We start from the raw sequence: 17,746 nt of genomic DNA on the forward strand, positions 1-17,746 counted from the left end.
CAACCTTGTCTGCCTAGTTTATTGTTAATTATTTATTATTTTCCTTACGCATGCGCTCTCTCTTTCTCTCTCTCTGTGTCTCTGTGTGTGTATGTGTATTGTGTAAGTGTGTGTGCATGTGGTTTATTTGTATGTGAACTTGTATGTGAATACACCCTTCTGTCCATGCTCAGAGGTTGACATTTGGTGTTTTTCCCATTGTTCTCCATTTTCTTGAGAGAGGGTCTCTTACTTAAGTGGAGCTTGCTGATGCAGCTAGACTGGCTACCCAGTAAGCTCCAAGATCTGACTGGCTCTACCAGAAATTGCTAGGGTTGCAGATTTGTGCTGCAATTGGCCTTTTCATAGGTACTGGACATCTGAACTCAGTCCTTAGGATTGCTGGAGAAACACTTACTGAGTCACCTCCCTGACTTCCACTTTTCTTTTTCATGGCAAGTGTTTCTAAATGTTTGTTTTAGTAAGTCACCTTGACAAGTCTTCACTTGTCCTTTTTCACAAGTCTATGGTTTTGATCATCTGGCCTTCAGTAACATTATCCAGGAAACTGGATTAAAATAGAAAGTCCACACAGATACGTGTAGCTCTGGGGTGTGGTTAAAGGAGACTGACAGTCCTCTCTTTCTCCTGGAAGAGCCAGGCTTGGGCTTCCTCCTCTGCTTTTGAGTCCAACAGGGTCTCCTGAGGGTGCTAACAGCTTCCCTTCACTTGGTTAGAGATCTGTTGGAACAAGTTCTCATGAAGCTATGCTATGACTCTTCTTACTGAGGAGTGATAGAATTGCCATTGAGAAGGATTATGTGTAGAAAGAGATGGAAGGAGAATTGGCCTGGTTTCATGGGTATGCTTGTTGGCAGTATTTACTGTTGAGTTGGGATTAAGCACTATTTAGTATGGGATGGCCTCATTAAGTGTATGAATTTCTGAGTCATTGAATTTGATAGCTTCATACATAAATGAGGTTGTGTTACTCCTGGTGAGAGAGCTTTGCCAGAAGCTAAGTAATTATTAAAAACAACTAACATTTATATGTTGCCAACAGATTTTCTACAAGCACTCTGCACATGCTTATTTTCTTATCACCATTGCCATGCAGGATAGGGACTATCGCTAGTTATGTTTTTCACATGAAATTGAGGACCAGTGTGTACTTGGTTGTCTCAGACCTTGTAGCTTCTGTGCTTGAAGCCAGACAGTCTGCTCCAAAGGTTTTGCCCTTTGTCTTTTCTGTTTACTTTCAACTAGAAGTGGAGAAAGAATCAGTGTCAGGTTTAGTGACAGGTGTGCAAAGGGTTGAGTACCTTTCAGAGATGATGGGAAAGTTCTGCACTGGACTGGCTGCTGGTGTCGAAGGAGCAGGAGTAATATAGGGTACTTCAGAAACTTAGAGAGGACTCCAGCTCTGCAGGGCTGCCTGGCATTTGCTTCCCTGTGGTGTTTTGGAAGTCCTTGGCTGAGTTGCATGATGGTAGTAAGATGGAAAGCAGGCTTCCTTGTCAGAGCTGGGGAGTCAGTGTGGTCTCCACCTTGGACTCCGCCCGGCCCTGTCCTCCCACTCCTCCCCATCCCCTTTGCTTAGAAGACCCTGAGGCTGTGGACGGTCCTTAGTCCTCTGCAGAAAGAGCATTTAGTGGCAGATGTGCCGCTAAATTTGAACTGTAGTTAAAACAAGCACAGTCCTTTCTCTCAGCCTGTCTGTACCTCCCCTGTGTGACTTCTACCTAGTTTTCCCCTGTCCAGGGACATGTCATACTGCTTCATTCCCTAGAACATGCTAGATTCCTGATCAAATCAGGTCTTCTCTATTAGATACAGTCCCTGCCCTCACAGAACCTACAGTTCCACTCATACATCATTATACCCCTGAATCAAGAACAAAACTTTACTGATATTTTCTTAAAACAATTGAATAAAAGAAACACCCTACAAAAGTTAGTGATAAGATAATGACTACCACTGTACATCTCCAAGCAGGAAATCCTGAGGCCATTAGAACATAAATGTTATGTTGCAACAGGCAGATTCTGAATAAGGCCGTCAAGGGTTCCTGGAAAGACAGTGTTGCTCCTAAGAATGTATGGACTTGAGCATTGCAGTGAGCATGCCACATTTACAGTATTAGTTAGGACTGCAGACACAGGGAACACTATTCTGCTACAGATTGAATGGCAGCATTGGGTTTTTATCTTGAGTGATATTTAGAATTTTGAGAATGTTTCTACTTTCCTTTAGATATATAATTCTAAAGCATTAATTCCAGTGGTCAGGACCTTGTAAACGGCACAAGCAATATCACTGGCTTAGAGGAATGGACAATGGCTTGCTGAAAATGGATAGCTGCTCTGATGAGGGTTTTTTTTGTTGTTGTTGTTGTTGTTGTTGTTGCCTGGGCTGACCAGACCTATGGGAAGAAGGAACCCCAGTGGGAATGATAATTGTACCACCCGCCTCTCTGGTACATAGTCCCTGGCCATAGCAGAACTCTGTGTCACAGCAGGAACACATGATCCATAGTATGGAGGTGGAGTGAGTGGGGGCAGGGTATACGTGGCTGCAGGGATGTGTTGGGAATGCACACTAGGTCACTTGGACTGCTTTCTCTTCAGTACCTAGAGCACTGGTGGTGGAGAAGGAGGGGCTCATATCTGCAGGATCTCCACAAGTTGCTTTTTACAGGTCCACAGAATGGTCCCTCTTTGAAATCCCTGTCAAAGCTGCTTCTTCCATGGGCTTCCATGTTTCCTTCTCCCCAAAGAAAACTCACCAGACCCATCCACGTCCTCCAAACTTTTCTCTGGTCTGTGAGGGTCGTTCCCTCATCAGGTCTGGCCTTCTTGGGTGGGCCGTATAGTTTCTTGGACATTCATGTGTGAGTGGTGCCCACGGTGCAGGACAGAGCTCTCTTAGGTGAATAGCCAAGTGAGAACACTGGTTTTTTTGTCTCATGAGAAAGTAAGACTAGCTTTATTTTCTCTTCTTCCTGAAAATGTTTGTGAATCCTAATAATGTAAATGCAAACTTCTCTTTTCAGATAACGTGGATGCAAGCGATCTTAAGCAGTTTTTTGAGACCAACTATTCTCAGATATATTTCATCTTCTATGAAAATTTTATAACACTGGAAAATAGTTTGAAGTTAAAAGGTAAGCATTTCTACAACTCTTTTTTGAGCACTTAGGAAATTTCGGAAGTTATGTTGTCATGAGTGGAACTTATGCCACAAGTTCTGCATTTTTAAGTTTTCTTTCTTCCCAGGCTTTTGGGACCTCATGCTGGTGGACTGGTTGGCATCTCTGTCTCCCTTGAGTGACTTCCCTCACACAGGGGTAAATTGAACAGCAGATGACTAAAGGGAAATAGAAGGAACTCACAGAAGGCATGGATTCCAAAGGAGTAATTCATTTAAAGAGCAGGGGAGGAAAATAAAGTATGGACACTATTTTTTTTTTTTTTTTTTTAGATCCAGATTTAATCTGTTTGGTGGCACAAGCTATAATCCCAGAGCTCTGGAGGCAGAGGCAGGGAAAGCATCAGCCTAGCCTACATAGTGAGACTGTACCACAAAAGCCCAAAATGACACACCACCACCAACAGCAAAACCAAATTCCATCATAGGAGATGAGAGATGAGATGAGAATCAAGTGTCTCCTTTGTCCATACCTCCTGTCCTTAGAGATTTTCTGTATTATCAGTGAGTCTCCTCTGTGTGCTCACATACGTATGCCCATGTGAGGGGAAACAACGCAGCCGTGGGAGTTTGGTGAGGGAATTGTGTAGCGTCAGAGCCATACTCTCTTCACCCTTCTTACTGTTTCTCCTTGAGCATTACTTGGCCCATCTGTGTTGGTGTTCATCCCCACTCCCGCCCCCAACCCCCTTCCTGTCAGCAAGAAGCAGGTTAGCAGATACACTAGGATTTCAGCACAGAGGTGTAGCACGCAGTATGGGGAAGCTGCCATCATTATCTTTGCTTTTCTGTTTCATGTCATCTGTTTTGGAAATTGCTTAGGAAAAACAAAGGAGAGTGTTTTCCCCAGTCTCTCACACTAACTTAGCGCAGCATTCTGCTGCAAATCTCTCTCTCCAGCAAACATCAAAAATGGGTGCCCATTAACTCCATCCAGTCTTGCCAGGCTGCTTGGGAGATGTTTCAGATCCTGCAGGCTAAGGGCGGAGTGCCACAAGACTACACCCCCCTCCCCCACCTTTAACGCCACTTGTAGGTTCTGGGTTGCCTGTGCAGTGACAGACTGCCTATATTCAGGAATCTACTACTCTTTTCTTGGGGTTGGTTAATTTGCTGGGGGAGCTGGCAGAATGTAGGGAAACAACCTTACTTACTTATATTTATTAGAAAATTCTTGTTCATTTACTTCATTACACATGATAATACAGATTTTAGTGGGTGCCTATGAACAGACAGATAAAGAGCTGTGTGTGAGGTCTGGAAAGCCCTGAGCACAGGAAAGTCCTTGCTATGGAGTTGGGGAAATCCACTCTGCTTATACATGATACCTTCATTTCCACAATCTGGGATCTCCCTTAGCCAGATTCTTTTGGATTTAATGGTGCTTCATTATGTAGGCATGATTGATCAGTATTACTCACAGGTGATGAACTCAGCCTTCAGGATGGTGCTGGTGGATGGGGCTGAAAGTAGGACTTGAAGTGGAGAACAGCATTGCAGATAGAGGACAGAGCCTGAGCAAAGGCAGTCAAGTGCCCTTAGGGCATGTTTGGGCCCTGGGTATCTTTTCCTTGTGACTTAAATTATGTGAATGAAATGTATAGGAAATCCAATCCTGCTTGCCAGGAGCCCTGATTTCCAGGCTAATGAGTTGGGAGTTCATTTTTAGTTAGAGCCCTTAAAAACATTTGCCCCTGAGACAGGTGTCCTGTTGAGTGGTCAGTGCATAGGTGAGTTGGGGGTGGGGAGCTGATGCTGTCACCCATGTGAGAGCTGCTACTCTGCTGGAGAACTGGAGAGGACTGACAGAGCAAGGCGATGGGTAAGGGAAGAGAAGAGGTCTGTGAGACTGAACACAGAGGAGAGAGAAAAGTCAAAGAACCCTTCAGGCTCCCATTTTGATTTATGAGGTATCATTGTAGCTGCAGGAACCTTTGAGGAGAAAGGTATTTGGAGGTATGGGGGTGAAGGCAGCGCTGACCAGTCTGTATTTGAGGTACTTTGGGACACTCAGGAGTAAGTGTTGGCTGGGCAGCAGAAATGTAGGTGAGCTATGTTTGGAGAAGTGGGTAGAAACTTGCTATTGCCAAGGACGAAAGTATATCAAGGAAAAGAGAGTCAGCAAATAAAGGGGAGGAGATATATTAGTGTTGTTGGGAAAGGTGTCGGGAAATTATGTTGTCACAGAAGCTGGGGGAGAGATTTCATTAAGGCATGTGAGATTTGAAAGCCTGATGATGTAGAAAGATGAGAGCTCACATCTGACCTGAGGACAGTTCTTGGTGAGGAACTGTCAGAAGCCTGATAGGCAGACATGGAGCAGTGAGGTGTAGAACCCGGGAAGGCACTCTTGGAGCTGTGATGTGTAGACAGAGAGCCTGTCTTAAGCTGGTCATTGGAGAGGTGCTAAGGGCTGCACCTACAACTCGAGGACTGGGACAGCCAGATGGAGAAATAACAGATAGTGCGGGTGCTAGAGAAGGGGTCCAGAGAGTCAAGTAAACAGTAGAGAGACACAGGCAAGAGCCAAGTAGCTCTTCTGTCTGAGAATATAGACACACCTTTTGGGATAAGAAAGAAAAACTAAAGGGCTTCCTGAAGTGGCCCAATTGCTGTGATCAAACAGAAGTGTGCCCTGCGTGTGAAAGGGGAGGAATATGGGCTCAGTTTTCAGTGGGCTCTGGTATGCAGCAAATGGTTCAGAGTCTTACCAAGAGGTTGGGCTCCAGAATACATTAGACTGTGTAGTAGCCTGTGCCAGGGATGCCAGCATTTTTAAAAAAAACAGGTGTTTCTCAATTTCTATGTCAGATTTTTAAGGTGTAAATCTTAATCTTAAGAAAATTTATTTTGGCCCAAAGGGTAGCTAGTACAAATATAAAATGACCTGTATTTACTTTGTCAGTTTTGCTCTACTCTACTTTGTCTTACAGTATGTGGAGGAAAAAGGGGTCATGTTTTGCACAATTAAAATAGCAATGAGCTGGGTGTGGCAGCTCAAACCTTAATTCCAGTACTCAGGACGCAGAAACTGGAGGATCTCTGAGTAGGTTTACATAGTGAGTTTGAGGTCTGCCAAGGCTACATAGTGAGACCTTGTCTCAACCCACATGCACATGCACGCATGCATGCACGCACGCACGTACCCCAAAACAAATAAAAATCAATGAAAAAATTTAATATATCAAATCCCCAAAAAGCTACCTTTCCAAAATTATTTTTTCACACCCCATTTTCCCTTTTTTCCTCTATCCTCATTTTTCACCTTTCTTATATCCATTCATTTAGAAAATTGTGGCATTTTAAGACTATATCAGTTAGTTTGTGCTGTATAAATACACTCCCAAATTAAATGCTTTGAGACAATCACCATCTAGCTATGGTTCTCTTGATCTGCTGGGACATGCTTCTGGTTTAGCCTAGCTTGAGCTCTTTGGTCAGCTGGTTTGAGTGGCCTCACTCACATGTCTCACAGGTGGCCAGATGCCTTAGTTCTAGGACCATGTGGATGCTCACCCTCCAGAGAGCAGTCCAGATTGCACTCCTTTACAGGGTGGCCCCAGTCTCAGCATCAGCAAGAATGCCTCACATTTGCTGGAGTCACATTGGTCAAAAGCTGTCATGAGGCAGTCCAGATTGAAGGGATACAGAAAGAGACATCTCTGTGGGAGAAAGAGAACTCTGCCCCCATATGGGAACTCTCAGAAAGACTCAGTGATGAGCCAATAGGAGCAGGGTGAGATTTTTGGGAAGTTCTTCCTTTTAGTGCAATCTGTATTGAATTGGAGTAAAAAAAAAAAAAGTGTACCCCCCCAAAGGAAGAAAAATGTTTAGTAGAAATAACGAAATGATTTTATGGCAACTTCAGGTTTCCAGTTATTCAGGATAAAACCTTGGAGAGTCTGGTTCTCTCTTCAGAAAGTATCATTGGCCTGCCTCTTCACCTATGCTAATATCACCAAAGCTTCTAGTATCCTCGTCTAGACTGGTACTAGCCACAGAGAAGGTCTCCTCGCTTCAATTCTTTGCTTTCTTCTACCTTCAAGTTTCTTTGCAAAAGAGTAACTGAAGCCATGACTTATGCTTACTGACTCTAGCCCTGCAATGGCTTTTCATCCTCAGAGTCACTATAGTGACTGTATCTTGCCTTTCATTTCCCTTCTTTGCCACACTTGCTCTCTAAGCCCATCTGCTCCATTGTCCCCATCTTTGCTGTAGCCTCCAGGGCCTTCCTGACTCTATCAAGCATGCTTAGCCATAGAAACTTGGTATGGTCCACACTCCCTCCCTGGGGGTGACTCCCTCATATTTCTGTATGGCTTGCTTCTTTGCCCCTTGTAAAGTCGCTTTCACTTTGGGAAAGTTGTCTAGCTATCACTTTCTCAGGAAAGTATTTTTTGCCTTCCCTAATCAAATTGCATATTGGATTTTAATATTCCTCATTTGCTTTTGCTCATGTGTTTTCTAACTTATTTATAGTTTGTCTCCTCTGGGCAAAATGTAATATTTACCCAGGGCAGAGACTTTTGCTTTTTTGGTTTATTCCTTGGTCCTCAAGCCCCAGTAGAGTTCCTGATAAACAGTCTTTGTAAATGAATGAATGATGGCTATTTCTTAGAGCTATAAACATTCAGTTAGGTCAGGAGCCTGAAACTGATTGCTTTTTTGACTTTTGTTATTTTACTTGTTGTTGAGAGAGGTTCTTGCTATGAAGCCTAGGCTGGCCTTGAATTCCTGGTGATTTTCCTTTTCCCACTACCAGTATTACAGTTGTGGACCACCATGCCACACTGGCTTCACTGGATACATTCATATCCACTCATTTACATACATATAGCCTGTGACTACAGAGTCTGATGGTTGCAAGAGAGACCCGAAAAGCCAAAACTGTTTGCTCTCTGATGATTCTTAAGTTAGTTGCAGCTAAATACAATGACTGGGACATAGCATGGACAATAAGTGGTAATTACTACTAGAGGTAGGTGGTGCAGTTCTTATATTATCAATTAATATTATCAAAGGGGTATTGTGAGGCTGTGGATGTAGCTCAGTTGGTAGAGTGCTTGCTTAGCATGCAGGAAATACTAGGTTTAATTCTAGCATCACATAAAACTGAGTATGGTTGCACACCTTTTGCAATCCCAGTACTTGGGAGGTAGAGGCAGGAGAATCAAAACTTCAAGGTCATCCTCACCTATATAGCAAGTTGAAGGCCAGCCTGGGGTAAAATGAGACCCTGTCTCAAAAAAGAAAAAGTGCAATGTGAATTTGTACAATGAAGGAGACAGACTTTTCTCAGTAGATGTCCATGTTCTTTGGCTGTTAATAATATCATTATTTTTCCTGTTCATTTTACTGTAGTTTGAGCCTCTTAGTACCTAGTTAAGAAACCAATTAGAGGAGGGGAGGTGAGAAGGATTGTGGGAGGAGGTGACCAGGAGCAGGGCAGTGAGTGGGATGTAAAGTGAATAAGTAAAAAAAAATTAAAAGACCAATTAGAAGATATGGAGGTTCTGTATGAAGTGCTAGACGAAGAGATATAGTGTAAGGGGTGGCTGCAGCCGACACGGACTTGATGTGCCATTTCACTGTCTGTGCATTCCTAGCAGTGCCCCTCCCCGAAGTAGGTCCCCATGCATGTCTTCAGCATTTAAGATGATTTTCAGCATCAGGTGTGACGTTCTAAAGCTTAAGTGCTAGCTTGTTGACTAATTTCTTTTTCTTAATTTCCAGGGAATAATAAATCACAAAGGGAGGAGCTGGACTCCATCCTCTTTCTATTTGAAGTAAGTTTTGGTTATTGTTATTATTATAGCTCTTAAAATCCTTGTTAGAAATAAGGTACCTTAGTTGATCCTTACTTTTACCTGTGCAATAGAAATGGCTGTGCATGACTGTATCCTGCCCTCTTTCCTGCCTTCTACCCATGTTTTACCACATACTATCAAAAATTTATATGATTTTTCTTTTAAAAAAATGTGTAGAAGTTTTACTAGTTGGAAGAATAAACAAAATTTAAATAGTAATAGCTTTTGTTGTTTAACTTTCCATATGAACTTTTATATGAATCTTGCATAAAGGTTCTCTATCCCCCAAACTTCAGGTGACTTGTCTTACTGACATGTGAATCTGACATGTTTTCCTACACATATATGTAATATTTTAAAAATTATTTATTTTTATGCATATGAATGGGGGTATGTTGTGTGTGTGTATGTCTGCACTGCGTATGTTAATTCATTAATAGTGTAGAGGAATTTTAGTCCAGCAACATGGCTACTCCGACAAGGGATCACATCCAAAGAGCTTGTAGGTTTGTATGATCCTGTCAGAATGCAGCAACACTCTGGGTTACGGTATGTTCAGGCTAGAGTACAGACACGCCCTTAGTACACAACGTCAATCCCTAACAATAAAGGAAACGTTAGTTTGTAGAAGGAAGAGTCATGTTTGAAAGTGACATCTAATTGAGGGGCAAAGTGACAAATCAGAGAACGATTTGACAGACTGAGTCAGAGATAGGATATGCCTAACTCACATGAGAACAGGACAGGAAAGAGAGGCTACTTAAGAGCATGGAGGTGGGGGTGTGTAGAAGTAGAGGTGGGGAGTAGTGGGTTTGGGGGTGTATGGGGGTCTTACTGGAACAGCTTGACAAGAGACAGGTTCTCAGAGAGAACAAACTAGGCACAGGGAGTTCCCTGATTAGGCTCTGCTGGCTGACCAGAAAGCTCCAGGAGTCCTGTCTTTGCTTTCTCAGCACTGGGACCACACGCAGGCACCACCGTGTGTGCTCATATGAAAAGGGCTTTTCTAGTTAATCTGTCTCCCCAACCCAAAGAAGAAAAATGTATGACTGTAAGGAAAGGCCAAATGTGGAGACCTGGCTGGTGAGAAGACTAGGAAAGGAAGCTGTGGTGAATTGTGAGGGGCCGTTTGAATGGAGTAAATTATGGCATGGGACGTGTTATGACATGGTAGATGTTGGGGCAGGCCAGCTCAAAGCCGTGGATATGGGCCTGGGAAGCATGTGAGCTGGTCATCTTGCCAGCTCTTCAGTACCCATACCACCAGGATGAGCTCCTCAGCACTGCTCTGATTGGAAAAGAACAGAGTCAGCTCTCCAGCTTTTATGCCCTCCTGGCTGGCTCACCTGCTGTCTCTGCAACCAGGGCCAGCTCTAAGTTTGTTGCCTAGGTGAGGTGCAGGGCCTGCTTTCCCCAATTCTGCAACTGGTGAGGGCAGGACCAGCTCTCCGTATCGCATGACCCTGGGGACAGCTCTCCCCATCACCACCTCAGGTGGCAAGGGCAAGGAGTCAGGGAGGGCATCTCTCGGATAATAACCATGCATTATTTTATCACCTCACTGTATTTCCTGTGCTTACCCTCCAGTATGTCAAGCCTATGCAAGGTTATTTTTACCAGGAACATTAATCATTGAGTCTATTGCTTAGATCTGTTAACTATTATATGCTTCACTAATTTCATTTATATCTGTAACAAGGTATAAATTTACCAAAGAACCTAACATTTTAACATTACAAAGTTTGATAAAAAAAAGCCTGTGATCCTGACTGCCTTCTGCCCCGTATGAAAGACTAGAAGCTACTATTAAAAGGAGATATTCCTCCTTGATAACCTCTTCCTTGTCTCTGGATACATTCAATCCCAAGCATCTTCTTTCTTCTTTTAAAAGGAGTGTTAACTGAGCTCGTTGTAATGATGAGTGCCTTTAATCTTTTTTTTTTTTTTTTTGGTTTTTCCGAGACAGGGTTTCTCTGTGTAGCTCTGGCTGTCCTGGAACTCACTTTGTAGACCAGGCTGGCCTCGAACTCAGAAATCCACCTGCCTCTGCCTCCCAAGTGCTGGGATTAAAGGCGTGTGCCACCATCGCCTGACGCATGCCTTTAATCTTAGCACTTAGGAGACTAAGTGGATCTCAGAATTTAAGGCCAGCCTGGTCTACATAGTGAGTTCCAGGATAGCCAGAGCTACATAGAGATCCTGTATTGATTGAGGGGTGGTGGTGGAGGGGGAATGTATTATCTGGCTGGGGTGATGGTTCAGTGGGTAGAGCACTTGCCACACAAGCCTGACAATCTGGGTTGCTGTTCCCCAGAACTCCCTTGAATAGCCAGATACTTTAAAGCAAGCATCTAGAATCCCAGCATACCTCTACTAGGAGATAGGAGGGTGAGGTGGGAGAATTGCTAGGAGTTCTTAGGCCAGCTAACCTTGCATACAGCAGTGAACAGGAGAGACCCTGTCTTAATCTAGGTAGAAGAAGAGGACAGACACCTGAGGTTGTCCTTTGACCTCTGCATGTATGTTGTGGTCAGTGTGTGCTTATACTCAACACACACACACACACACACACACACACACACACACACACACACTACATGTGCTCTTGAGTAATTGGTTGTGTAGTTTGGTTTTGAGTGTAGCAGAAGGGTCCTCATGGCACAGTCACCTGTGACTTGTTTCATGCTCTCAGCCTTATTTCTAATGCATAATTCCACAGTGTAAAATGTAGCTCGGATTTACCCATTCACACTGCTGGATTCACTGGTTAGGTGTGACTCATCCAGTTCCCACATCGGGTCTGTAGGGGATTTCTGTTTTTTTTTGATTGTCTGTGGACGTTGGCCAACCTTTGCAGTGGCCTGTGTTTTTATTCACGGCACTGGCACAGCCCTAGATGACATTTGCAAATAGAAATGATAAAAGTAATCATTATATTTTTATCCCCCAAAGAGTTTTGCTCATGTTCATGTTTTGCCAATAAGAATAATATATTCTATAATTTTCAGTGGCCATTCTGTCAGATTACATAGATTTGTTTCCATTTCTAGTTTGATTATTTCAAAATAATAGCAGATGGGTTTTTTAATTTTCAAGTTTCTTTATCTCTGCATCAATCAGCTGATGACTCCTGTGTCTTCCAGTTCTAGGTTTTGCAGGGACTAACACTTTGCTTGCATTTAAGGACTTAATATTTTTTATGGTTTTAAGTGATGATTTGATTTTTGTATATTTAAATTTTTTTCTTAGAAGTTTGTATATACTGTATTTTGATTCTATTCTTTCTCTTCCCTTAACTCCTTCCAGACCCACCTCTCTCCCTATCTAATCAACGCCATGTTTTCTCTTTTTTTTTAAAAAAAAAAAGGCACCCCCATTCCTTCCCAAAGAACAACAGAATCCCAACAATCGTGGAGTCTGTTTTGTATTGGCCTGCTACTCCTGAGTGTTAGGCCTGTTCTGGAGTGTGGTTGAGTGAAGAAAACTGATTTTCCTTCTTGCAACTATCAATTGCAAATATGCTTCTTGGTTATAAGTGGGAGTTGGTGCCCACTTCCCCTCCTCCATGCTGGGTGTTTTGTATTCTATTTCTGGTAATTATAACACATGAAGCCTTTAGTAGTATAAATCTTTCCCAACGCAGAGGCTTCTTTTCTGGCATATGTTGTGAGATCAATATGAATCACACAGATGAAAGTTTTGTTAAGTCTTTGTTTTTAGATGGGTTTGTTTCAGCTATGGACAGGACTTTGGGAGTGGTCTCATTTAGAACTACTTTGTCTTCCTTTGAGGATTACTAATGGGGCCTCAGGATGAATGCCCACAACTTCCTGAGGGTAGAGCTCAGGGGCTGGAGGGACCAGATGTCTGTCCATTCTAGTGCTGGCATGGGAATTAGCTCTTTGGCTCCAGTATTCTTCCTTGCTTGAAGATTACAGATCATTCCTCTACCCCCATGTCCTTTCCATTTGTTTGTTTGTTTGTTTGTTTTGTTTTGTTTCTGTCTCGTCTCTTACCTTTTTTTTTTTTTTTTTTTTTTTTGTCTCTATTAGTTTCTCTGAGTCCTCAAAACCATGCAATGATTTAAGAGTAATATGTGTTCTTGTTTCTCTTGGAACTAGTTGTCTCACAGGTGGGAAGCCTTCAGAAGCCTGAGTCCTCACCCTCCCACAAAGGAAGTCTGATGCCTTCCTTCTTGTCTAGAAACTCTGCACAAGGGAGGGAGCTCTTAGTAGTGATACATTGCTATTTACAGAGTCAGTTGCCTATATAAAAGAACAAATATATGTTATTCAAAGCTCCATAAAGCTTTCCCTTTGCATAGTAAATATGAGTGAATGATGAACTTGCATTTCTTTTGTTTATGTTCTATGCTCAGCTCTAGCTTTACAAGTTAGGTTGTAATTTGTATGGTTCATTCTGGGCACTAAGCAACTTCATCGCTGCTTTCTACATTAGAAGTGGTTTATGAGAGTTCTGAGGTGAATACTCAACAATGTGTAAATAATTGAGAAAGGCTTCCCTTAGAAGACGTAGAGTTATTAGGATGGTAAATTACAGAAGTGACCCTGCACAAGGATATTCTATAAATAAGAATTGGATTGGAAGAAAGTGGATAATTAAGAGAGTTAGAGAGGCATGGAGCAAGACTGTGTAAGAGAGCTACATCTTACCTTAGTAAGGGACAAAGTGCTAGGGCAGCTTTGGGGGTGGGAACAGTACTTTTACAGTGTAGCAGACTGCCAGACAGTACAGTGTTCTGGTGAGTGAGTGATGGGCAGGTCGTAAGGTCCAGGGTGTGGGGGGCTGTACAGAGATGAAATCTGCTTGTCTTTACCCCTGGGGGGAGCACATGAACCTCTGCAAGGTGACCTGGCTCCGTCTACTTGTAGTATCACTTAGGATGCCTGCTCCTCTTGGTTCATGGGGATGCTTCTCATTCTTCTTCTTTACAATTTGTTTCATTGTTATTGTGGTTATGCCTAAATTTTTATTCTTTTAAAAACATTTATCTATCATTGCCAGATATTTCTAGCAGAGATGTAGGATCTCAGAACATGAATTAAATGCCATCTGACATTGACCAGAATCTATTTCACAAGGGCCATCCTGTTTAACCCTTCTGAAATAGATGATGTCTTTCTAGGTTTGTTTTTTTTTTGCATTGGTGGTTGTGTTGGTGGTGGTCATATGTACGGCTTTGACGTCTGAGCTACATTTCCTGTATGTCTCAGTTTTTAAAGATTTTATTTTTAATTATGTACGCATATGTGTGTGCATATGTGTATATGAGTCTGTGTGGGTCCATGCATGTGACTGTAGTACCTGTGAAGGCCAGAAGAGCCCATCAGATCTTCTGGAATTTTTACTAGATGTGGGTACTAAGAACTGAGCTCGGGTCTTCTGCAAGAGCAGTGTGCATTCTTAGCTGCTGAGCCACCTCTCCACCTTCATTTCTCAGCTCTTATAGAAGACAGGTGGGGAGGTCTGTGGAGTTAGGCGACCTTTCTCAAGTTGCACATTTATCAGGTAGTAACTCATAGAATTTACACTTGTGTTCTTAACTCTGTGGTAGTTACTTGTACAGGGGAATGAGGGGATGTTGAACCGGCTGAGGAACCTGAAGACTGGGCCTCAAGTTCATATTGTCTTCTCTTGAGAACCACCTAGATGCAGCCCCAGGAGGTTATTTCAGTGATACCTAAGACTTGTTAATTAGGTATGATCAGGCGCCCTGATAGGAAAATGACTGCAGTGAAGGAGAGGTTTTAATTATACTTGCTCTTGCCTTAAAGCTGGAGACATGTCACAGAGGGTCTTAGAGGTCACCCAGAGGTGAAATCAGCAGGTACAGAGAAAATTGAGGGCAGGAGTCTTTATTATGTTTAAAAAAATGGTCAAGACAAGTATACTAAGCTGAATTTAGGGTTATAGAGTTGAACCATTTGAGCTGACTCTAGGCTGGTTGTTCATATCCGAGTGATTCAGGAGGCTCAAGATTTGGAGAGCACAAGAAAGAATTTGGAATTGGTTGGTCTTAGGCCCTTTCTACAGGAATTAGCTAACCCAAGGAGGGCCAGTTCTTCCCTTTACAGAGGCCATAGATGTCAGACCACCAAGAATATAGAAAATAAGAAACTATCCTAAGAGAAGAGCAGTCTGCTACCTTGAATGCCATCACCTTTCTAGCAGAGAAATTGAATGGTTTACAAGAAGTATATTGTCAAGAAATAAGAAAACTTAAAATTTGATAGCAAGAAATTTCTTCACTCACCTATACCTGATTAAAACACACAGAGAAGAGGTTTCATGTGCATGCCTGTGTATGCTGTCACTGGACTTGTACACACTCTCCCTGCCAAACTCACACACATCACAGAGTCTGAAATTATGGATAAACACACTTGATTTTCAGAATCCTTATTCTAAATTTTATCAAAATTATTTCCCAGATTATACTATTTAAATCTTGCCATTATCCTTCTAGACACCCAAATGTGCTCTTTCTAGTCTGTAAAATGAGGCTCAGCTGGTCTGTCCTTCCCTCTCCCCAGGGGAGTCCTCCTCTGGAGAGCAGCTCCCTCAGTTCCAGGCCACTTTGCCAGGCATGTTTCTTCTCTGCCTGTTAAGTCATGTGCCTTTCTTTGCAGGGGCTTTAACCCTTTTCTTACCACCACTCTTTCTTGTACTGTTCAAACTCACTGAATAAATTCTGGTAAGTGTTGCTGGGATGAGGGATGGGGAATGCTTATTCTTCTAGTGAACTTGTGTAATAAACCATAGTGTGTGGCCACTTGTTTGTTATTCCTTAATGTGGCTATGCCTTAGCCTCTTAATGAGGCCATAAAATTCCTCAGCCTAGCAGTCATTACTTACAGATCTTTGTGTTTCCCAAAGTGATTTGTACTTGCTAATATTTATTGTTGAATTAAAGTCTCTTAAATTCTCAACCTCTCTTCATTGTAGTTATTTGGTACTTTTGTGTTAATAGCATTTTCCCCCACCTAGCACAAGCTAGATGAAAGAGACAAGGCTCAGATATGTCTTGGTCTAGATCGGCTTTGACAGCATTAAGCTGATGACTTTGATAGAGGTACCTACCTTCTTGGCTTTGGCTTCCAGGCTCAGAAATTAGGGGGTAGGACTAGTGAGCCTAGGAGTCACAGGTCTGTTAACCCTCAAAACTGTAACTGCAGCTTTGTTTGAAGTATCTAAAATTTTTTTTAAATGTTTGAACTCTGGTTAGCCTTTTAAAATTACCTATTTTATTTATGTATGTATACCATGTATAGTGGAGAAGCTATGGAGTTTCCAGGCTACTACACCTGAAAGGTCATTCCTCTTTGTTAAACACAGGGTTAGATTTTCACTTTACTCTAGGTCTGTCCTTATGGGATTGGAGACTTCCAAGAATTAGGGTTTTACTGTAGTAGATTTCCTAGGCTTCTTAATTGTCCCAAGGTGCTATGGCTGTGGCCTCAGCATTGCTTGACTTCCATGGAGCAAGGAAACATGGCTTCAAAGCAGCATTTTGGAAATATAAAATCGAAAAGTCATGCAAATTTCATTCTTTTGTATTCATGCTTTGGGATGAAAATGCCATTAATATAGCAGTAAATCAAATTACTTGGTCCTGTGTCTCTCCACCACACCTTATAGACTCTTTCATCCTTCACCCCTGCCTCCAAGCTAAAGGACATGAATTCCTTGTTCCAGGATAGGCCATTATGTCTCTTCTCTGTCCCTTCTTTGGTGGTCTGGGAAGCACTGAAGTGAGAGGTAAATTGCAGCAGGTGAGCTGCACAGTGGGTACGGGTGATGCTTGGGCTTTTTGAAAGGCACACAGATGAAGGGTATGAATAACCACAGGCACGGGTGTCTGCATTTCCCTCAGTATTCAGGTGGCATAAGTACGTTATCCTCCCTCCCCAAAGATTGTGGGGATTCTGGATCAGAGCCAGGGCGTTCATTTGCGAAGCCTTGCCCACAGCTGTGTTCAGGAGTTACTGTATGACCGTTGGTGAGCCTAGGGCTGCAGTAGGTTTTACATCTCACTTTAGCAGATTTCCATGGTGGGTTTCTTCCTCAATGCTCAGGTGAGCTTTGTAGAGAGAATGAGTTTAGCTTCTCATGATTTCTCCAAGTAAGGAAAAGAGACTTGCAACTTCTTTCCTGAAAGCGGTCACATGGCTTGTCCCAGCACTGTGTTAGGAGCTCTGCAAGTAGGGTGAAACCAAAGGCTGGCTTTCATTCCTCTGACACTGCTTTGGATTTGACTACCACCCCTAGCTTGATTGTTGATTTTATTACTGTAATCTCTTCTTGGTGCATGCATGCATTTACTAAATCCAGTAAATACTAAGGGGCATGTTAAAACATAGGATTCAGGTCTCTCTCTCTCTCTCTCTTATCATAGTTATTCTGATGTCTGTTTTTGTTTATGAACTGAACAAACTGGAAGATAGAAAAAATATAAATGTTTAGCTTATTTTGGACATAATTTGCTTATTCTATTGTGCTATATTAATAGTTTGAATTAGAGGACCAAGGTCTGAGGTGAAGGTATTTGTCTTCAGTGGATAAGTTAACTGCCACCCTGCAGGCCTGCAGCCTCTCTTATGAATTGGGATCTAGAGGTGAGAAACTTGGGATTGGCCCAACAGAGTGTACTGAATTACTCAGTTCACCTTGGAGGAAGGGAACCTGGAGACAAGATGTTTGTGGAAGTCTGAAATTACATTCTTGTGATTGAT

The 17,746-nt window shown here is 42.5% G+C and overlaps 1 protein-coding gene across 2 annotated transcripts in view; it reads left to right on the forward strand.

Moving 5' to 3' along the window:
* Ralgapa2 (Ral GTPase activating protein catalytic subunit alpha 2) overlaps positions 1-17,746 on the forward strand; it is a 267,925-nt gene that overhangs the window by 23,932 nt on the left and 226,247 nt on the right. For both annotated transcript variants that reach the window (XM_029473906.2, XM_029473907.2), the window contains exons 2-3: positions 3,032-3,142; positions 8,920-8,972. In XM_029473906.2, the coding sequence (XP_029329766.1) occupies positions 3,032-3,142; positions 8,920-8,972 (164 nt within the window). The remainder of the gene's footprint in view (positions 1-3,031; positions 3,143-8,919; positions 8,973-17,746) is intronic.

Source organism: Mus caroli, unplaced genomic scaffold (genome assembly GCF_978045245.1).
Source record: "Mus caroli unplaced genomic scaffold, Mus_caroli_1 scaffold_2, whole genome shotgun sequence".
Lineage (NCBI taxonomy): Eukaryota > Metazoa > Chordata > Mammalia > Rodentia > Muridae > Mus > Mus caroli.